Source organism: Anopheles gambiae, chromosome 2, assembly GCF_943734735.2.
Source record: "Anopheles gambiae chromosome 2, idAnoGambNW_F1_1, whole genome shotgun sequence".
Lineage (NCBI taxonomy): Eukaryota > Metazoa > Arthropoda > Insecta > Diptera > Culicidae > Anopheles > Anopheles gambiae.
This window is the reverse complement of record NC_064601.1, coordinates 117,584,805-117,607,053: the sequence shown is the minus strand read 5'-3', so window position 1 is coordinate 117,607,053 and position 22,249 is coordinate 117,584,805. Positions and strand designations below refer to the sequence as shown.

Here is a 22,249-nt window from a genome sequence, read left to right as displayed (position 1 = left end):
GCACGCCAAAGTAAATCTCCCAACGACCAACGGAGACGTCGACGATGATGATGATGGCCTAAATGCTTCCCTGGCCCAACTGAAGAAGGACGGCCGATCGTTATAACACACCGCCGTACAGCTGTTGTCCGCCGTCTGTAGAGTAGGCTGTGAAGTGTCTGCCGCGTCTTTACAATTTGTCGCGGAGTAGCAGCAACCGCGTCGCCACCGTCACCATGGCATGGGTTGCTTCGTTTTGCTCTGTTCGGGGTTTTGAATCATTGTTGCAGTAATTGCAGTGCATCAGTGTTCAGGGCGGCCGACAGTTTTCCCATCCCATTTACTCCTCCCCGGTCTCAATGTTACCTCCTTCCTTTCCCTGTCTGTGAGCGCGTGTGTGTTCTAATGCGCTTCGCGCAATGTGCAAAGTTTGCCAAATTGCTGCACAATTTTCGGTTTCGGAGCCGGTTTTTCCCTCTTTTGTTTTCCTCTCTTGCGGTGCGGTTTGCCACACACACACACACACACACACACACACACACACACACACACACACACACACACACCGATTGGCACAATTGTGACGCCGAGCAGTCGAGTTCGCGAGCCATCGAGTTCCTTCGCGCAGGCAAATGAGACCGTCACGAGTGTTGTTACCCAATTTTTTGGCACACATTTTGCGCACACTGACGACGCCGCAAACAACAGGCCTGGGCTGGAGCCTGGGTTGGCCTGTGTCACACGCTGATTCACACAAACACACACACACGCACACATACTGTCGTAGGTCGTGTGCGCAATCGCTGTTTTGGTATTTGCGTTTGCATTTTTTGGTTTTCATCAAATAGAAGACGAACCCGAACAGAGAGCCCAAACGGATTGGCGCACTCCTAGCCATGAGTCCCCCCCCCCCCCCCCCCCCCTGCGAAACTCAACCCTCCAGCTATTTTTCGGACATCCAGGACCACCACCCCGCTACTCAGATCCATTGAGAGACACGATCCAAAATCTCTTCTCACACACACACACCCAGACGATCGTAGTATTGACCAACAATGGTAGTATCGCCCTCCTCCCAAAAAAAAGCTCCCAATGGCCAACGAAAAACCAGTTAGACCTGATCCCATCTGTGCATTTCTTCTTGCCGCTTTCCTGCCAACCGCCGCGGCGTTGAAGTCCATCAAGTCCGATGATTTGACCGGCAAAAAGGAGAGCCTTAGCGTTGGCCAGGATCTACGATGCTAGTAGATCAGTCGGTCGGTTGGTCGAGGATCATTGGAGCGAAGAGAGAGAGCGAGAAAGAGAGCGAGAGTGACCACGCACCACGGTGGATAGCCAGTTATCACACTGGCAAGCGTGGCGGCGTCGGAAGGGGAGCGAGGATGTCACTCGTGCTTCCAGGCTCCAGCCATCGTGACGCCACACCGTCGACACCAGGCAGAAAGGCACAGCAGTTGTGGCAGAAAGGCAAGACCAGACAAGACAAGCAGAAAAAGAAAATCACTCTACCGTGGCGGCTTTTGCGCGATTACATCTACACACACTCTCGCTTTCTCCTTTTCCTTTCGCGCTTCTCTGGTCCACCGCGCACTCGCTATCTCGCGTCGGCACACATTATACAAGCGAAGAGATTACGAGGCGGCCACTCGGTAGCGGGATGCAGAGCGCGCCTCGCGTCGCTACAGGGCATCGCACGATCTGCACGTCGAGCGGCCTGCTCGACCTTGATCCAGTGGGGTCGCGTTTTACTTATTTATCCAGCGAGAAAGAAGCGAAGCCACCGGCGCCCAAACCCCTCGGGCGGGTTTAGCGACCAACGTAGTACCCTACTGCACTGAATTTGCTGCTGCTGCTGCTGCTACCAGTGTGACGAATGGGGACGAAATAGGACGCGTGTGTGTAGTGTCATCATGAAGTGGCTCAGTCGTTGCACCCTACCAGTTGAAGGTCAAACGGCGATGGAGATGCGGCTTATGCGTCTTTTATTGCGAAAAATCCTACCTTCCTTCAATGGCCCTTAATGACTAAATTAATAAATAGCTTTATTCGCACGGTAGGCTTAGTAAAACCAGCTCTCTCATCTGGTCCCGTAAACACACCTCTTGGAGACGGCAAAATCCTGCTTCCTTCCTTTCTGCCATCCTTCCTTCCTTCCTTACTACTCTGCACCGATAAGAATCACCGATAAAGACGAGATATCACATGCTGCACTGTCTTACAAACTAACACACGGCTGGATTAGAGCCAACCGAGCCGAGGTCCACGCGAGACGGCTCCTCTCTCCCCCCGCGTGCTCGAGGAGGTGCGCCAGAAAGACGGGAAAGTTGGGGGGAAGAATTAAGACATGTCCGAAACGATGCACCCCCATGGGATGCTACCCCCACCATCCAATCTTAGCGTCTTTATCTCCTCCTTGCCAGCTGGGAAAAGGGTCCACTTAGCGTATTCACTGTTAAAAGCCCAACATTTACACACATTCACACAGACACACACTGGCATCCCTGCATTTCGAACATCACTGAATCTTTCGTTCGCTCTCGATCGAAACCGGGTGGACCAGCGGTGGTGGGTGGTGGTGGTTGGAATCGGTCGCTTTCGTCGGAGCCGGTTGCGGGATGGTGGGCGGGACCTTGCGGTTGAGCTTTAAGATCTCGCTCGAGATCCTACAGTACGGTATCTCGAAGCAGGCGGAAAACACGATCGCTGCCATGTAGGAAAGCAGCGTTACACCGAACGCCATTACGATCTGGGCGATGGGGCGGATGGGAAGGCGAAAAACAGAACCCGAAGAGACACACGAGAGAAAAAAACAAACAAATTATTCATCCGTTAGAAAGCGTTAGACGGTGGAAGAAAGAAGAAAGAGTTGGAGGTTAAAGTAGCTTACCGCTGGTATAGGGTCGGCGTGGACACTGGAGTCCGACACGCCAAAGGTGACGATGATAATCAGCGGATTGAGAAGGTAGATTCCGTACGTCAGCTTGTTGATGTGGACGAAGAATTTGGAAGAAAGCACACGCGTTACAATGTCTGGAAAAAGGTGCGCATGAGAAGCAGAGGTGAGCGGAGTTAATGAATTGGTGCGATGAAACACGGCAGAAACACCGCGTCCACCTACTTGAGTAACCGCATCCGGTGGCGAGGATCACCCAGCAGGCAGCCCATGAGATCAGCCACCGTACGGCCACCATGACGGTCGACGCAATCGGGAACGGGAAGTTGCGCTTGATCGTGGAATGCATGCTGAAGATCACACAGAAGCAGGCCAACAGCCAGTACCATCGGTATTGGTTCTGAACGAGGGAAGAAAGAAGAAAGAAGGTTGTGATATCGAACGGTCGGAAGCTCAAGGCGAAAAGCCTCCCCCTGCGGGGCGTACCTGTGTGATGGTGAACTTGTCGCGGCTGGACGCCATCAGCCATCCAAAGTAGACCCCGACCACGTACGGAGACACTCGAGACCAGGGCGCCGTGTACAGGGCATCACCCGTGTTGTACAGCACGTCGTACGACGGAATGAAGCGATGGTTCAGCGTTAGCGCAATGTTGAAGAGCAGCGTGCCGATCGCAAACGCACCAAACACCTTCTTGCCGAACTTGGCACTCCTGTTTTTTTGGAGAGGAAAGATCAAGAATGATCGAGATGACATTAGCATGGCGACGATGCAGACGCAAACGCGTTTCACGGCGTACACTTACTTGGCGTAAACGAAGAGCAGCACGGTGAAGAGCATGTAGTATTGCATCTCGCACGCCAGCGACCAGGTCCAGGTGAGACAGAAGTCGTCCACCGGGTAAAGGTTCTGGATGTAAAACAGGTTGCGCCACCAGTACCGCTGACAGCCGAGATCGGAACGTTCGTGAACCCAAAACTTGGACGTTTCCACGATGTAGCTGTGTGTCAGCTCACCTAGTACCGTCACGAACAGGTACATGGGCGAAAGGCTGCAAAAGCGAACAGAGAGAGAGAGAGAGAGAGAGAGAGAGAGAGAGAGAGAGAGAGAGAGAGAGGGGGGTGGAAATCAGACGGTCAGTGAACGCGTGACATATACGTAAGCAAGAGGGGGGTCTTTACCGGAGGTAGCGATGTAACAGCATCTTGCCGTACAGCTTGCCATTTTCCCAGACCGTATTCGCCTTGACCTCTTGCACTTTGGACCGGTTGCGGATGAAGTTGTAGCTGAGCAGAAAGCCACTGATCGCGAAGAACACGTCCACCAGCAGGGGCGCATTGCTGACCAGCTGGAAGCGGATCTGCTCGGCGTAGTGCAGCATCACCGACGGGTTGTGCACGGTGTAGAACGTGTACCACTGCATGTGGAAGCACAGAATCAGGAAGCAGCAGATCGATCTGTGAAGTGGGTGAAAGCAAATGTTGAACGCGATCGTGCAGGTGAGATCAGAGACAAACCACTTACTTCATGCCACAAATGACGGGCAGCGATTGGGGGCCACTGTCCGTGCGGAAGATGGTGTTTAGGTTCTTGCGCAGATTGAAACTATCGATCACACGCTCGGTGAAGGTGCTTGCATCTGCAAGATCGCTGCCGCCCTCCGCCCGGGCGGCTGCTGGAGAGGTGCCTGCAGTACCGTCCATATGATTATTGTTCTTTTCCTCCATCAAGCGCTGTTCTCTGCTGTGCGCCAAGTAGATCATCAGCAGTGTGAAGGCAAGCGAGACTCTGGATGCACGTGGAAGATGGAGATTGGAGAAATGAAAATGTTAGAAGATTTGAAAGCTTTCTTCGTTTGCCGTGGTGCTCCCCGTGTTTAGCGTCGTTTCTATTGCAACACAACGAGCAGCAAACCCTTAACCCCTGGGGTGAATGAACCGTTCGTTTGCTAGAATAACGCTGGCCCATTGATCGCGTTGAGCGCGTAACCAATTAACACACGCCTGCCATTGAAACGCGGACGGCGCACACCGAAGCGTGGCTGCAATCGTAGTAGCAGCTGACAAAAGCGCAAAGCAATCACGAGAGCGCGCACGATGATTATCGAACGACCATGCTGCTGCTGCTGGCGGATGGCTCAATTTGCCGCAAAGCGCACAGCAATGGGGCACAGACAGCTGCCTCTCACCGGACCGCGGACGGGCACGATTAATGGCCCGCGCGCGCGATGATCTTTACACTACTTACCCGATGATGAAAACGCTCGGCTTCGACCAGAAGGCCCGATCGAGCGTGGTGTTCTTCACGTGCAGTACGTTCGGCTTGAACTCGTAGATGTCTTGCGCCAGGACGAGGTTCTCGTCGAAGTACCGTGAGGTCAGATTGTGCAACTCGTCATTGGTGCACGAGCGTGGAATGCACACGCCGATGTGGAGAATGTTCTGAAACGAACGGAGGAAAATTTTACTAAAAAAAAATACACAAAACCGGATGGGGTGGCCCCATCGACAAGGTTACGGTTGGCGATAGAACGTAGGGCTTTGGTTTGGGTTTGGCTTCCCGCGAAACACGCCTTACCTCGCTCTGGAACTTTACGTCCACCTGCCAGGCCGACTGATGCTTGGCGAACACGATCCGATAGTCCAGCTCGAACGGCGCCAGGGCCGAAACGAGATTGCGCTTCATGTTGCGCCGGTACCGATCGGAGAGGGTGATCGACAGGGGCGTACGCGTCGATTCGCAGCCCTTTTCCGAACCGATCCAATGGTTGTGTCCCCACATGAAGCCTGGCTCCTGGCTGCCGGATGCGTCCAACACTGCGCGGAAGAGAGGTTATTTAAAATAAAAGGTTAAAAGTAGTAAACAACTTCAGCTAGAAATCGACGAAAACAATTCACGTCTAGGACATTGGACAGTTTTTTTTTTTATTCGGGGATGGATTTATTAATGGCAATTAATTGTATCAAGTTCACAGCAACACAGAACCTAGTCTGGTGGCGCATGTTTTTATTCCCATTTGTAACGAGTGTTTGAAAAGTCGATCTATCACACGGCGCTCTGGGCGCACTAAATCGACCGTAGCTCTAATTTACAGTTGCTGTTTTCCTAAACAACGCGTCCTTGAGCGCCGGCGAGACTGCCGAAAAGGGGGCCATAAATGTCTTATGGGCCGTGAAAAATAAAATAATAACAAACCCGTGTCTGGCCAGCTGGTGAATAATAGCTCCAATTTGCATAAGCCAATCATAAAAGATCGTATATGGTCATCGTGTATATCACCCTGCTTACCTGCAGCAACAGCGGTATCATATTTTTTGCACCTCCAAAAAAAATGTTGCTTTTTGAACTTCTCATTCTAATCAGGATGTACGACGCTTGATACCATACGACATAGGTTGACATTGAGCAAAGTCCACTTTACCGTAACGAAAGCCCGGGACGGGACAGGAAAAGATAAAAAGGCGCCTGGTGCTGTGATTGACACCGAGAAATCACCTTTTTTCGATCAAGTAGGCTAGAACAGTTCAGCCAACGCCGCCCCAAGGGCATGCAAAAACGTCCTTCGCCATTTTCGGCCACCAGGTGCCGATCTTGTTCAGTGCCGGTTCGCGCCGATTAGATCAAATTGCCATATTTCCTATCTTAAGACAGCCTGACAGCAAGATGACGAGAACCTGAACCTGAGAACGGGTTACAGAACACGGAAAACCCGTAAATCCTCCCAACCAATTCGTTTTGCTCCAAACACCGACCGACCGAAACACGCACGAGCGATCGCACGGCACGGCAGAGCCTGTTTGCATTGTCTTCCGCGTGCAAATGTTTAATGTTCCATTAAATCGCGTTTTCCCATTTGTTAAGCCAATTTAAGTCACACCGTTTGGACGTTCTGTTGTATCGCGCCTGAAGATCGGGACAAACAGACAATGCTTAACCAGTGCGCGGCGTTGAAAATGCACCTCACACCTCTCAATATTCGTCGGATCTCCCTCCCTGGTCACCGGAGTACGAACAAGAGTAAAACCAAACCGGTTTCAGCGCAGCCAATCAGCTACACGAAATGACAGCGAATAGTCCCGTTTCCCGAACCCAGACCCCCCTTTCAAACGTAGACAGACGTCTTGCCAAAATACTAGACATGAATGAAACCGTTCAAAAGTTTGGCCTTAAGCTTGATGCCTTCATCTTCACTGATACGCCGCTGCTGATCGTTCTCACTCGCGTCGCGCGTACACACTTTTGCTTTTCGATTGCTGCCTTGCGCGTTCACGTTCGCGCGTACGGGCTGGCGCGCATACGAACGACTTCAACCGTGCGCGCGCGTGTGGCGAGTTCAAGTTTGCGGCGGTGGTGCGCGGGGTCCGCCGGTACCCGAAGAACGACTAACTCGTTTCGGTCACTTTCTATTTTCTTATCTAAAAAGGGTTCTCGGGTGGTTCCCACTTTTCCACTTCCCTTGGCCGGGAATGATTCTATTATGCAGTCGACTGCCCGAAACTGGCAACACTGGATTCCAAAGGTTGCTCGGATTTCAAGCTGTGTCGTGAAGAAAATCCGTTATTTCTATTACGGCCCTACTGGGTCGTAAGGTACGACGACGAGGGAGGGATGGTGGGGCCCTTCGATATTTAGCTGAAGGTTAGTCGATGGGTTAGCAACCCTGACTAGATGGGTACAACCGGACAAAGATGACGATGAGTCTTTGTGTTCGATTCGATCGTTGGCCCCAAAGATGCTTTATGAGGACTCATGTGAAACACCCCCCCTGTGCTTTAACATACGCTTCTTAGTAGATTGGTGGTGGGTTTTTTAATCAACGTTTGATTATTTTATACCAACATGGTTACCTTCATAATCAGCTTCATCTTGTTGTTGCTGGTTGAGCGCATTAGAACACACCATCGTATCGTTTCCGCCGCAAAACACACAAGAAAACGGCGATCATAAAGTTAAGATTGTTTATGATTGGCAGCAGCAGCATGCGCTCTTCCGTATTAAATATTCTTCAGCTACGTTTACGAGCGCGGCGTTTTCGAGCAAACATTCACAACAACAAGGAAAAGGGTATATTAAACGATTTCGCCCCGAGGGATTTGTGCAGGCAGCGGGAGACATATCTACACAACTGGCGATTGTTCTTTATCCGCCTTGAAGCACAGACACACACAGGTAACCTTGAAAGTGCAATCTGTTTCTTCCGACAGAAGGTGACATGATCATCGATGAGTAACCTTTCACACGTAGCGCCCCCCAAAAATGGTAGAGACGAGAACTCATCGCCGCTGCACTTCGCTCCCATGAACTGTTTGCATCCTTTCACACGGACAATTGTCATGATCACAAAAAACACCCATCAAAATGCAGAAAACCTTGCGCAATACTTGTATTTTTTTTGGTTCTTTTCAATGCCTCCAGTATGTACATCATTCTGTGTTGAATTGATGACCCTGTTCGTTTTGACGGCGGGCGGGGAGCGGTTTTTTTTGTGTTGGTTTGGACAACCAATTTGCAAAATTCTTACCAATTCGCTAGCGTGATTGTGCGATCGATTTGATGCGATAATAATAACGAGAAAAGGAGAGCCGAATTTGCACGGTCATACGCGATTGACCTATGAAGCTTTGGGGCTTAATTAACACATCACTCTTCGTATGTGTCCTGTGTCGGAGATGGCGATGTGATTCGTCTATTGTATGCCTTTGTAACACCTTTTCAAACACTCGGGCCCGAACACGGATGATTGCAACACACGTTGTTTATTTTTTTGTGTGTGTTTCGTTGGCTACTGATCGAAGCGATCAATCATCTTCAATAACGAGGGGAACGAATCTGTGGGGGCCTGTGCCCCTGTGCCGTTGCCTGTGCAGTGTGCAATCGGCGAAGGGCTATTCAATCCCACCGCACAAGAAAGGGCCCTAAAGTGCATAATTTTCTTCTCAATCTCCGCCGCACAGCCATATGTACGAAGAAGCATCCACTTTCGATCGCTCGGCGCTCATCACTGCCGTAAGGGTGTCGAGATAAGGGTGATAATAAAACCATACACGACTAGAGATCGTAATTGGTCCATCTGAGAGGTTTGAAGGAGAGCACCAGCGGCAGGGGCCGCTTATTGGTACAACCAGTCGCAGGGCGATCGTGCCCGAAAAGATTACAAAGGTGTGAAAAATGAAAGCCATTGTGCTCGACTGTTTTGATGGTTGGAAAGCATTAGCAACGGTCATTTTCGAAACCTTCCTTCTTTCTTGCATCGTGTTTTTTACGTGTGAATTACGTACATCCAAACGGTTTTATTCGTGTGTGCCGACCCTAAATCGGATCCGAAACACGATCGATCGATACCAAACGTTCCGAGGAAGTGAAAAACAGTTTGAAAGAGGAGAACGCAATATGCGGTCAGTTTTTCTCTTTCATTCCCACGTGTCATGGTTGTTCCGGGTTGACATGAACCCTTGTCAACTCCCACACGCAGAGAGAGAGAGAGCGCTGTGATTCCGACGACCCCGACGATCGTTTGTTGGATTAAGCAGCATAAAGAGCCAAAAATAAACCACATCACACACACGTACACGCCGCAACGGGGTGGTAGTGACGAGTGTAACCTATTTTCGTACACATCCCGAGTGTCAAACGACAGCGAAAAAACGACCCTTGCACACACGCTCGCAACGACACGTGAATCGGTCATCGTCTTGTTATCGGACAATGGCTTCAGAGCGAGCACCAGATCAAAACAGGGACTCATTCGTCTTCTTCTTCTTTGAGCATCTCAAAAGCCCTTTCCGCCTGTGCGGCGGCCTCGAAGTGACAAGGCAGACGCAGAAGTTCAAGTTGATTACATAAATTACGGCCGTCCGGCAACGATCATCGCGCCCGCCCCACCGGACCGGGACAGGCTAGTTTCCAGTTCGATACCGATACTGTCTGCATGCTAATATGGGATGGCGCTGCAGATACTGCTGCGTCTTTTCGGAGGTCCAGGCCACGGTTGCATAACATCCCGCGGGAGATAAATCGAACCCGTTTCGAGTGTTTTGAGTGTTCTTGCTATTCGTTTTTCTTAAGGGAACCGCAGTTCAGATGGCACACACAGTTGCCCTCTGCCAGCAGTACAACGTTTACTCCAAATAGTCAACTGACTCATTGCCTCATCGTGCATCATGCTCACATTGTTGTGGTAAAACCCCACGCATGGTGGTATTTGCGTTTGAGCGTTTGGCGTTAACCACGCCGAAAAGGTTAAGGTTAGCGGAAAGAGACTCCCCCCCCCCATCACCACACCACACACCATCCATATTTCGTTGGCCACAGGCAACAAGAAAGTGGTGACCGATCGCCTTCGATCGATCACAAGCACTTGTCGCTGGATGCGGGAAGGACGACCGCTAGAAAAGTGTCATACAGCACACCATCACCACCACCACGATCGTGTCAACCGTGCTGAAAAAGTGAAGGTTGGGGGGATCAGACCTCTCCCATCTCTCAGGGAGGCTTATATATGTGTGTGTGTGTTTTTTTGCACTGTTGGTGATCACACACACCAAATATTGACCCAACGATATGCGAAGCGTTATCAACCTTGAGCCAGATTGCGCATGGTTTGTACCACAGCAACAGACACAAGACGATCAAATCGCAAATCACATCCTTCCCGGCTCTCTCGATGATCTTCGATGGGCCACCAGGCTCGATCATAAACGCGCGGCAATGGGTAAAGGGAGGATAAAACTTAATAGCGATTTATTTTCGGCACTTTGACGCGTCAACAACAACACGCGCTTTATGTGTTTTTTTTTTCTCTCCCGCGATTACGTTTGTATGCTAATGGGTTTGGGAAATAGTGGCATTACACATTGTTTCGCCCGTTTTTAACCCTGAACGCAAGAGAGTGCAATCACAGCACTGAACGGACGGTTGAGTGTAGCATCTTTCGAATCGATCGTTGTACGATCGCTGTGTGTTTTTTTCTTTGCTGGTAATGCCAGTGAACAAATACAGATTCGACCTAACCCTCCCTCATCAACCTCAGCAACACCATTCGGCTTGATTTTTGGACTGTCAAATGTGATGCAATTGTGTATGAAAGGAAAGAAGAAGAAAAAAATCATATTTATATACACGATCGCTTCCCACGAGCGAAGGACATGCGCAGGGGCACACGATGGCCACTTGTACGCCACTAGGAGAGGTTCAGCTCAGTGCAAAAGAAGGAAGGCTTGCGAAAGTGGCTGCACTGCGCTTTCCACGAGGGCACGAGGGCTTTAGTTGAAGTTGAGTTGTGCAAATTGAAACACGAAACGCAAACACTCTTAGACGCTCATTCCATTCCGTTTCGCTCACAATGCTTCAAATGTCAGACAAATGTGTTGCGCGCTTTACCCTCACGATGGTGCAGCAGCGGGGTTGCCGATCGCAGAGTTGCTTGCAGTCCTATTCACCAAACCCTACAATTAATTTCCATTTAGAGCCGTTCGTCGCTTATCGTCCTTCGAAGATGGAAATTGGTTCCCCCTTACACGAGGGCCTCCTCTTACCCCCTTGGCAATATGATCGATGGGCTGATTTCACAACCGAAATTAACCGTTGATTCATTAACTGTTGATAAAGTGGTCAGAATACGAATAGAAAATCATTCTCCAGCCTCTCACGGTCATTCAGGTGTTGTTGGTTGGCGCTGAAAAAGCCTCGCTTACACACACGCGCCACACGCATACAGAAAATCAATAATTTGTCCAAAATAACGAACCGTCATATTGATTGGTTGCCATCGATTAGCTTTTCATCACGTGACGATCGCGAGGAGGCCCTATCGCCTTACAAAATACGCTGATGCATTCCTGACCTTGAGCGCCGCTTGCGAAGGGATTTCCCGCTGCGTAAATGTAACCCGCGGGGCGACACACTCACAAACAACACGCCTTGTGCTCGCCCCCCCAAAAACAGAGAGAAAGAGTCACAACAAACCAAAACCAAATGATCACACGCACTCGGACGGGCCCAAGCGCGCGAGCGCGCGCGCACGCGCGAATCTGTTGTTGTGCGCGCGCGAGCCGGCGGCATGCGCGAAATGCTCTCAATCACTCTTTCCACAAGCCTCCGATCGCCCCTGCCCTTCCATCGATCGTTTTCGGGGAAGAAGCTTGCTTCAAATGGGGGAATCCAGATCGGACGCACAGAAAAACCGGGTTGGTTGGCTCCCCCTTTTTGGCGGTGCTAAAATCACCCCATACTGGGCCACTACAACGATGACGTCGACAGCATCTCGCTGCCATTGATGATGATGATGATGGCAATGATGGCGATGATGGCGATGACGGCGTTGGTGGCACGAATTGAGAGTAAAAGTACGTTGAGTAATAAAGGCGATCGTGTTTGCTTGCTGCTGCTGCGCAACCGGGGGCGCTGCGGAGTACGCACCACACCACAAAGCACTGACCATGCTGGTGCCGCCGTGCCGCCTGTTTAAGGGAATATAAAACACAATCGTTCCATTCCCGGTCAAACGGGATTGTTGTTTTTCAAGAGTGGCTAATTCTAGTGAGTGTGGACATGAAAAGGGTCCAAAAACACACACCACCATCACAACACGCAATGTGATCGCAGCACACGTGTTGTCTGACGCAAAAGAGTGTGTCTCGATCCGATGCGTGCGTGATGCGTAGAAAAGAATTCAAACGAATTAGATCCCTTAGACCGCTTGGAGCACTAACCTTCGGTCACGAGAAGCGGGGTGGGTAAACATCTGACACGACCGACTAATTTGCTTAAAAATGATATTATTTTGAAATTTCGAACGCTTCGAGGGGAGTAGTGGAGAACGGACGTGTCCGTGATTTCAAAACATGACGCTGAGTTAGTCACGAGGACCGATGCCCAAAGAGGGACAGCGCCCAAACTTACCTTTCATCGCCCAGATCTCCTTCTGCTGGATGCCAAGGTAGACGCGCTGCAGCTCCCGAAAGCATCGCTCCGACAGCTCGTCCCGCTCCGCGATCGAGATCAGCCCGTACAGAACGGAAGTGTGCTTGAGCACTTCCGCCTTCAGCACCACCTTCTTGCCACCGTACATGAGCGCAGCGTCGTCCTCGTCCGCGCCCAGCAACGTCGAAGGTAGCAGATGTGATCGATGCTGCTGGGAGTGGCCGCCCTTGCCGACACTGGTGGCGTTAATCACATCGTCATCCATCTCCTCCACGCTGCTGCTGCTGCTGTTACTCTCATCCGACCCGCAGTACGCACTCACACACGTCCCATTATTTAATTTGCCTCTCAATGGCTGTGTCGCACCACTGGCAGCTCCCACGGCCAAGGGACAGCCAGTGGTTCCCGTGTCGGAAGTTGCGTTGCAACTGGCCAACGGTTGCGCATCGGTCGCGTTAACAACTTTGTTTGTGTTTCGCCCATCTTCATCGGCGCTGCCTGCTGCCACGGGTGTCGTTGTGAGCGTCAGCCCTACGAAAAGGACCGTCGCAACGCAGATGATGCAACGGAGGCGCTTGAACAGCATCATCATGCCTGCTTGCGTCTAAGCTGTGTTCTTTTTTCCCCCTTGGTTGTGATTGATCTTCAGCAGCAAAACAGCTGCAAAAAGGTACAGTTCCCTCTGCCAAGGGTTCTTTGACTGAACCGGTGTTGTGTGTGCGCTAAAATCCTCCCCTTATCCGATCAGCTGCCTCGTATTGCAAGGGTGCGGTCGTTTTTCGGCACTTTCTTCTTTGCGGTCGTTTCCCGTTTCGTTATCATCGGCCGGGTCAGCCACTCGACTTCGCACCTTCCTTCGCGCACGATCGGGTCAGCAGCCAGCAGAGGTTACGCAATCCTTATTATCACACGCACACACACAGCGAAACGGATAAGACGGAAAAGCTCCTCTCGTCCGCGAGGCGATGATATCCCGGAACACCCAATTCATCCGCGAAGCGGATCTTCAGTTGCGATCGTGTTGCGATCGCGTTCGGTTTGGGGTAGGCGGCCACCGCAAAACGCCACGACCCACTATCTGCGAAACTCGGCGTGATTGGCAACCCTTTTGGCCACTGTTTGATTTCGGCAGGCTCAATCTCACTCTCTCACGCACTTGCAATGTGTGTTTCACTCCGGCAGCGCACCAAAACACACGCGACGGGGCAAAAGGCAAATGAACGGGGCAAATGTTCCACTCCACTTGCACCACACACACACACACCGCACACGGTAGCCGCCACAAGAGTTAATAATGCCGGGTGGCGGCGGCGCACACGGGACTGCAATTTTTGGACCACCGGGCGGCGGCAATACCGCACCACCACCAGGCAGCAGCAGTGGGCTCGTTTTATTCGTGGCTGTTTCGCCGATTCCTTCTTTCCTTTTTCGGCCGCGGCTGGGCGCTTACTGCTGGCGCACTAGAGACGGCGACGACGGCGACAAAGACGACCGTTTGGAGGCTGCGATCGCGCGAATTTCATCGATCACATAACATCCAAAATCAACCGAACCGAACGACCGAGGGTTGCTGGTCGTGTGGGGCCACCAGCCAGCAGCGACGCAACGAAAGCAAAACCCACCGACACCCGCGGGGAGGTTGTGTGTTGTTGCTTCTCTGCGCCCGGGTGTCTTCTCCTCGGCGTTTGATTAAACCAAATCGAGGTTAGAAAAATGCAGCACGCGTGAATCACAACACACTCACGAACTTTGTACGGGTCAAACACACACACTCACAGGCACACGACACACCCAACCCAACGGGGGTTTTTAACCGGGCTTGTTAACGAGCGCGTGTCCCGCTCACCGCTTTTCACACAACACTATTTTGGCTCTTATTTTGTTTCCCGCTTCGTGCTCGTGTCTCGTGTGACACTCACTGTGATAAATCGTCCGAATTTCAGACACACAAACACACAACAGACGCTCGTCGTTCTGCTCGTCTCTCTGTCTCCTGGATTCGAACAACCCTCCCTCCTCCTACCGGGGCTGCGTTACACTTTGAACGATCGTCGTAACGGTTTTGCTGCTTCACGACAAGCGGTGCGTTGAACACAATGTGCGTGCGACCTGGGCCAGCGCGTGCATCGTAATGATCTTGCCTGCCCAAAATCGGTCCCCGGTCAACCCGTCGTCATCATCATCATCATCGGCGGCGGCGGCTGCGGCAGCGGTCGTTTCGGTCGGGTTTTCGAGCCGAAAGCAACACGACCGAGCGCGCCGCCGTCCGCCGGTGTGTGTCGTGTGTGCTCTGTCAAGGAGTAGGGGTATGACAACACAGAGTACATGTGGATGGTTTTTTATGTTTCACGGGGTGGTTGTGGTGATGGGTGGCTCACAGAGAGTCACACACAGATTGAGAGTTTGCTCGCGGATGCTGCGATATTGACCGGTACAAACGCGCAACATAATCAATGCGCGTGTGTGTGGAGCGCCACAGTACTGCAAGAGCATTCACTGCAAGGAGTAACTATGAAACGACACAATTCTCTCTCTCTCTCTCTCTCTCTCTTCTCTCACACACTTCCTCACAGATGCATCCTCACTCTCACTATCGATGATCGGTGTTGTAAACGTTTGGGACAGCGATCGGTTGGAGAATTCGATCCTCTACCGCGGTCTTATCGATATCCTCAGTCCAATGAACTGCACCATTCGTTCTGCAGCAATGTTCTGCAAGATGTTAAAGGGTGTTTTGTTCTAAATCTGATCATTTAAAATCTGAATTTGAGATATTGCTCAACTGACCTTTACCTTTGCCCATCCTCGACTAACGAATATGTTACAGAAAATTGTAAAAAATGTATCAACTAAATATCACATTAACACACACTTACCTTTACTAAGTCATATTCATATGCGACCAACTTTTGGCACGTATCACCCTTTACTTTCACCGTAGGTCAAGGATACAAAGAACATTTCGCAAAGAACATGGTTCAAGAAAGGCGAAATTCTTCCCATTTGCATAATCGATCCCGGTTCTCGCCAAATGGAACCTGAATCTCTGTTCGCCTGGTGGTTTGTTTTTGGACGGATTAAGCGAATGTGGTCATTGTCCCTTTCTATTCGGAGTTCAATGTTCTTTGGTTTTGCATTCGTTCTTCTGCTACTTCAGTGGTTTTCAACCAAGGAGGTGGTGCAGCTCCTCCCTATGTAGGGTACAAGTAGCGGTCATATGTTGATCTTAAGTTGGCTAGGTCGTTTTTGCAACATCAGTAATTAAGTCTAATCTGAAAATCGAACATTCGTCTTTGCATCCCATCCCATCTAACAGGGCTTGAAATTACCTTATTCAGGGTTGTCTCAGCAAAACTTATGGTTAGATTACTTAATGACCCATTGCATTCTGGGAAATTTTGCTTGCAAATACCCGACACCAAAAAGGGCCAAAATTCCCCCCCTTGGTTGCAAACCACTGTGCTACTTTCATCTTCCTGTGGGATGAAAGCGAGACGCGAATCGAAATGTACCGTTACCAAAAAAAACCAAAGCAAACAAATAGAACCCGCCAAACGAGACAAACAACAGTGAGCTTATCTTGTGTCTTTTCTTCTACACACCAAACCACGCATCGGGAAGCGGGTTGTTTATCGCGAGAGTCGGGAAGCGGGTGGCGAGTCTTCGAGAAATGCGCGAATCTTCGCTTTCAATGTCAACTGAATATCAATAACATTCTGAGCACTTTTTCTGGAAATGGAAAATTCTAGTTTAAAACACGAACACATGTCATGCAGAACCGCGATCGTTTCCAGAATGTTTGCAAGAGATCCTGTCTAACTCATTACCTTACTCCACTACTCCACTTGAAAATAGCGGACCGACTTGAGAAGTGTTTTGAGGAGGATCTTTTCTTTCCTGGACTGGACAACGGGTTCATTCCATTCGATAATGTGCCACATTTGCATAATCGATACCGTTCCGGCGATGAGTCGCATATGATCAGGTTCGCTATCGGTTGCAGAGATCGATCGGTGTTGCTTGTTACGCGATCGTCGTCCTGCTGGCTCCAGTGATTCTTCCCACGGCGTTTCGCATCCGAACAATCTGGTACGCCAGCCAAGCAGAACACAATAGATTTGCGACCTTCGCAGGACGCACTGCACACACAGTACACAACAACAACAACAACAGCATGGGAAAGTATTATCACTGTTGTGGAAAATCGTCTCTTTTGTTTGGTTCGCTCTTATTTACACACAAAACCCACACTCTGTTGACCTTCCCGCGGGAGGGGTACCAAATGTACCAGAGCGCGCGCTGACGACATTAGGCTCGTCTCGGGTTCCGAAACCCAAACCCCCGTCAGCTATTTGTCGTTTCCCACCCAGACAGTGTGACAGACACCACAGTGATTAATAAATTACAAGCCCTCACTGATTGACCTTCCGTTAAAGCGATAGTCATGTCGGTTAATAACTCGACGCGCACCGGAAATTCCCCGTTTGCCTAATTTTCCCATTTAACCGTGCCCTGTTTGTGCAGGGGCGTGGTTTTGTGTGTGTGCGTGTCTGTTTGTTTGTTTGTTTAATCAGGATCATCAGGCCATCAGATCTTCACAGTCGCGCACGAGGAGCCGCCGACCACATTTATCAATCCATCAATCCATGCCATACATTAACATTAGGGAGGGTGTTTTAAGAGAGGAAGAGGGGGTGGGGGAGGGGGGGGCGGGGTGCGCAGTCCACCAAATTCGGCCACCCATTGCAACGCCCTTCTCGGTGCGCATTTTGCACCTGCCAGAGCCATCCGGTGCCGAATGACGTCAATGCAATTCACGATTTGACGCAACCAGAAGCCTTCTTAAGGCAATTTCAAGCGGCCACTCTTCTCACACAAAGCCCGATAATGTTCCATTCTTTTGGGTTGAAAAGTTCAGCTAGCCTAATTTTACTGTCACTCTCGTGTCCCACCACCATGTTATGTTTTCCTCTGGGTTTGCCTAATGGACTCATTAAGTTCGATTGGCATTGTGTTGTTTTGTCGGCGTGCTGCTGCTGCTGCTGTGGCAACAACAAAAAGTGCACGAATAATCACAGCTGATGCTAACATTTTCCAACCAATTAGCCACACAATTAGTTGTGGAATAAATTTTCCCAGCGGATGAACCCATTCTTCAAATACTTAATGCGCAAAATGGCTTATCTAATCAAACGCTTAGATTTGTTCTAAGCGAATGAATCCATTTATCTAGCGTCTAATGCGCAATATGACTTGAAATTTCAATTCTACCTTAAAAACCCCGCACAACGGACCTTCGTAGACACTGGCCCTTTGCCGAAAGCAATGAAATAGTTCCTCTTTTTGTACCTTGATCGAATTTCGGTTTCGGTTCGCCTTTGATTGGATTTAAGTTTGATACCCTACCCGAAACGAATTGCACCAGAGCCTTTTTGCAACTCATTTCCCCTTTCGCGTGGGCTTCCCGGCTGACAAATGGTGGGCTCGGGTCGATGGTAGTGGGAAAGAAAGACACGAGAAGCTATGGTGTGCTGCTGGTCGTGTTACTAATTTCTTCTGCAAAATTAAACCTTTACACGCGCCAGCGTTTCACTCGGTCGGAAGGAAGCAATCGATCATTCCACGTTCTGCACGATGGCAATGACTTCTGGGCGCGTGGGGAATTTTCAAGGGCAAAGGAAATGAGGCTATCACAAACAGTCTGTCCGTATTTCCCCAAAATGCCTTAGTGGATGACGTAAAGCGTTGAAGCAGGTTCGTACTAGACGAGACGAATTTCTTGTAAAGATAATCAGTACGTATAAGTAAATATTAAAAGCAATGGTGAAACTTACCATTTATGCAGAAACGTGTACAGATTTGTTGTCATCTCGTGCGTTCTGCTGTGGAATAAAAACAGGTGCAAATGATTATTTAAAAACAAAGTGTGATAACAATCATAGAGGAACTGAAGGACAACACACACGGGAACTAGAGATAGGCTTGTTTCCTTTATTTCAAAACCGTTTAAAGTTAATGCGATAATTACACTATGCTTTTGATATCTGCCGATTCCGATGTCTGTCTACGATTTCGCCAGCTTTATCGTCAGTGTTGTTGCAGTGTATCGTAGGCGTCGTAGCGTTCGACCGTGGAAAACTCCTGCTGCTCCTGCTTTAGGCTCGCAATCTCCCCTTTATATTGCAATTCGAACGTTTCGAAGCAGCATTGTTTGTTTGTTTGTTTGTTTGTTTGCATTTGCTATACCTAGTTTGCTTACTTGATAGCACGCTTGAAAAACGGAAAAATAAATCCGTGCACTACAGTAGTACGAATTAATCACATTGATCTTCCATCGCGTCGTCCGTCTATCCTTTTTGCTTCGTTTAATTTTGTCTGCTAAAGTGCTGCCCCGCGTGCGCTCGCGTTAGTCTCTAGTTTAGCTGGGGGGTTGTTTCGCCATTTGCCTATATACTCAGTACTTCTCGCCGTACGGCGGTTAATGCGCTACAGCCTTCTACTTCACCATATTGTATCATGCTTTCTACATAAATATTTGTCTCTAGAATTGTTCTGTGTTTCATCTTGATTCCGCTAAGTGTGTGATCTTTTTTTACAGACTTCTTGCTTGCTTCACAACTATCTATCTAGGCTAGGGCGCTGCCAGGTTTTTTTGCTATTAATTTGGTTGCAATCACACAAACACGCAATCGCCACACACACACGCAGCTGCAGTAGCATTTCGCAAGCGAAAGTCGCATCGCTTTTACCTCAAAACTGGTACACAACGAGACATCATTTCAACAACAAACGTTCCAACTTCTGCTAATGTTAGTGTTTGTTTTGCCAGCTTGCTGCAGAATACGTTTACTAAAACCGATAACATATACTTCACATACTTCGATCTTAGCTGAGCAGCGGGCTGACTAAACGCATATTACGGGGTTTTAGCAGAAAAACGTAGCCCAAAACGCGTAAATACAAAACGACCAACTAATACGGACCAAATAAATGAAATTGCCTGAACAAATGAAGGCCACGTGGTGGTCAACTTTCGGCTCAAAATCATCGGCCACCTCTACCCGGTAAATGCCTCGGAGCTGCTCCTTGGTTAAAAGATGGTGAATTCAATAAATAAGAATAAAGAACTATGATATAATAAAACGACAAGAAATGTGAAGACATTCGCGACCTTTGACTAAAAACAAATGGGGTTTTGCTAAAACAACGGCAGGATGTAGATGTCACACGCGTACATCTCGCATGATTCTATTCTGTGCATGCTTAATCAGCCAGAACCAGCCCGAACACGGGCTTCAGCAGTTCGTAACGTAACAGCGAAGTGGTACGTGGTACGTTGCAAGTATAGCTGAACTTTTGTTCGCTTCAACCATACAAACACAAAAGACCAACCGGGGTATGCTGGCCTAGAGGAGAAAAGAATGGAGCGGTGTGATAAGTGGGTGTTACCTAGCGAAATACTATGAACCATTGTAGCCGGACGGGTCCGGGGGCGGTTCTCCGCCACTGTCGTCCTTCACTTTTGCAAGCTGCCCCGTGCGTTCCTGCTCGTACTCGACAAAGTCGTCGAAGAGGCTTGGCCACGCCTCCGTGTCATCGTAGTTTTCGATATCACAGGTTTCCACAAAGTTCAGAAACATGTTCCAGGTGTCCTTCGGGACGCCCCGGATGTTCTGGTGCTGCTCGAGAAAGTCTAGCCAGCGCTGCAGTATGTCAGGCGTATGCACGGTGAACACCAGTCGCCACAGGCTGATCGCCATGTCGAGCGAAAGTATCCGGTGGCCCGGTTCCAGCCCGAAGCGAAACGTAAATCGGTACAGCGATTTGAAGTCCTCCGAGCCGTCCGTCCGTAGCCGTTCCACGATTTGCTGCAGTCGAGCCCGAATGTCCTCGATGCTGGCCGCATTCATACGCTGTAGGCCCTGGATGAACTCGGCTTTTGTGAACTGACACATTTGTCCCGCGTCTAGGCGCCACGCCAGCACGAGGATTGCAAAGTCGTCCGGTTTGTAGCCGAGATCGCCGCACAATCGTTCGATCCCCTCCGACAGTATGGCGTCCTCCTGTGCGTCCTTGTAGTTTTCGAACAGTTTGTTCAGATCGTTGTCCGACAGCAGCACCTGTGGTCCACCGATGCCAACGCCGCTCAGCTCCTTGCTGCCCGCTCCATTGTTGTTCATATTCTCAACCATCAACCCGCCACCGGTCGACCCGATCATTCCACCGACACTGCCGATCGGGCCGCTGCCAACCATCGTCGATGTAATGTTACCATTAAGCATTCCGCCAACCGACGGCTTTTTGAAACTACCTCCACTGCGTTTATCTCCGTGGCCCATATAGTGTCCGGCCGCACTCACGGGCAGAAGATCGTCTGTTTCTACAAAGAAAGGAAACATCAAGTAGCCATTGCTGGGTATGATCGATTCACGTTCGATCACTGTGCCCCGGTGACTACTTACCATGACCTATGATGTCCATCTCCGTGTACGTTAGGGCGGAATCGTGTGCCGTACCGCCAGTGTTCGTCGGAATACCGGCGGCGGTGGCCACATTGGCATTTGGTGGCGTACGAAAGCATGTTAAACAGCTGCCCATAGTGCTAGTCGAACTATGTAAGTGTGCATAAGCGATCCCCCGGCCGTCTCGGGATTTCCGATGAAAGCCGCTTCGAAACGGAACGTCAATAACAATAACAACTACGCGTAATTCTATCTACTCGGCGCTACAGTGTTCACACGGTTTCGCGTTCATCCAACAGCAATTTTGCTCCTAACGACGCATCAAACATGCTGGGGATGCTGCTGGCTCTTCCATTGGCTGGGATGCATTTTCTTCCAAGCGATCTGTGATGTCCCACACCACTCGACTACATCTGGCACCTAGCACCTTGGTTCTGGTGGGGCTACCGGCTGGCAAGGTAAACAACCCCCCGTGTAGATTCACAACTTTCCGGTGCGCTTTCCGGTTTGGCACAATGTGTCCGTAGTTGCTTTAGTTTGGCACAAGTGAATGTTCCGTTTATCTTAACCTTTTACAACACGGAAGGTGCGATTTTTCCCTTGCATCAGTGTTGCCCACTTCGGTTGCAAACAAGATACAACAGGTCTGAGCTGGAACCGTACGAGCTGCTGTCGTGCTGTGCGCTGGTGCACGGTGCCACCACGTCACTTTTGATATAAAAAACTGCTCAATTCACTGCACCGCTGTATAGGGCAATGTTTGCAGATCGTCAAGGGTCCATTGCGAACCATTTGAAATACTTGTCGGCCCTTAAATTTACCACTTTAAGCATTCGCAACACTAGATCGTCTCGTATGCTTTGTTGCTTCTTTTCCTTTTTCTTTTTATTTGTTGCTGGTTGTCATTAGATTGTAGTTTGACAGCCCGTACCCTTTCTGACAGTAGTAGTGTTTGACAGTGGTCAGGTTGGCCAAGAGCGCCCTAGCTCATGCC

The 22,249-nt window shown here is 49.9% G+C and overlaps 2 protein-coding genes across 3 annotated transcripts; both read right to left on the bottom strand.

Moving 5' to 3' along the window:
* Positions 1-1,944: 1,944 nt before the first annotated feature.
* On the bottom strand, positions 1,945-13,920 carry LOC1269568 (nose resistant to fluoxetine protein 6). Its single transcript, XM_308211.6, has 10 exons — positions 12,773-13,920; positions 5,450-5,688; positions 5,120-5,313; positions 4,397-4,660; positions 4,054-4,329; positions 3,678-3,923; positions 3,359-3,584; positions 3,098-3,272; positions 2,867-3,009; positions 1,945-2,725 (listed from the first exon to the last, which is right to left on the bottom strand). Exons 1-10 carry the CDS (start codon positions 13,383-13,385, stop codon positions 2,495-2,497), a joined length of 2,607 nt encoding a protein of 868 aa, XP_308211.6. The 5' UTR covers positions 13,386-13,920; the 3' UTR covers positions 1,945-2,494.
* A 4,844-nt stretch (positions 13,921-18,764) lies between these two features.
* On the bottom strand, positions 18,765-22,177 carry LOC1269569 (DCN1-like protein 3). 2 transcript variants are annotated; one of them, XM_061651863.1, is made up of 2 exons: positions 21,256-22,177; positions 18,765-21,167 (listed from the first exon to the last, which is right to left on the bottom strand). In XM_061651863.1, the coding sequence occupies exons 1-2, from the start codon at positions 21,389-21,391 to the stop codon at positions 20,254-20,256; spliced, it is 1,050 nt and encodes a 349-aa protein (XP_061507847.1). In that variant the 5' UTR covers positions 21,392-22,177; the 3' UTR covers positions 18,765-20,253. The 2 variants fall into 2 exon arrangements, with proteins under 2 accessions (XP_061507847.1, XP_308212.4); XM_308212.4 differs by having other exon boundaries at positions 18,765-21,173; positions 21,256-22,168.
* Positions 22,178-22,249: the final 72 nt, after the last annotated feature.

Coding starts and splice junctions, on each gene's coding strand:
- LOC1269569 (XM_308212.4), bottom strand. CDS start 21,391: ATGGGCAGCTGTTTAACATGCTTTCGTACGCCACCAAATGCCAATGTG. Junction 21,174..21,255: donor GATGGACATCATAGGTCATG/GTAAGTAGTCAC, acceptor CTTTCTTTGTAG/AAACAGACGATCTTCTGCCC.
- LOC1269568 (XM_308211.6), bottom strand. CDS start 13,385: ATGATGATGCTGTTCAAGCGCCTCCGTTGCATCATCTGCGTTGCGACG. Junction 5,314..5,449: donor ACGTAAAGTTCCAGAGCGAG/GTAAGGCGTGTT, acceptor CGTTCGTTTCAG/AACATTCTCCACATCGGCGT. Junction 4,330..4,396: donor CCCGTCATTTGTGGCATGAA/GTAAGTGGTTTG, acceptor CCCACTTCACAG/ATCGATCTGCTGCTTCCTGA.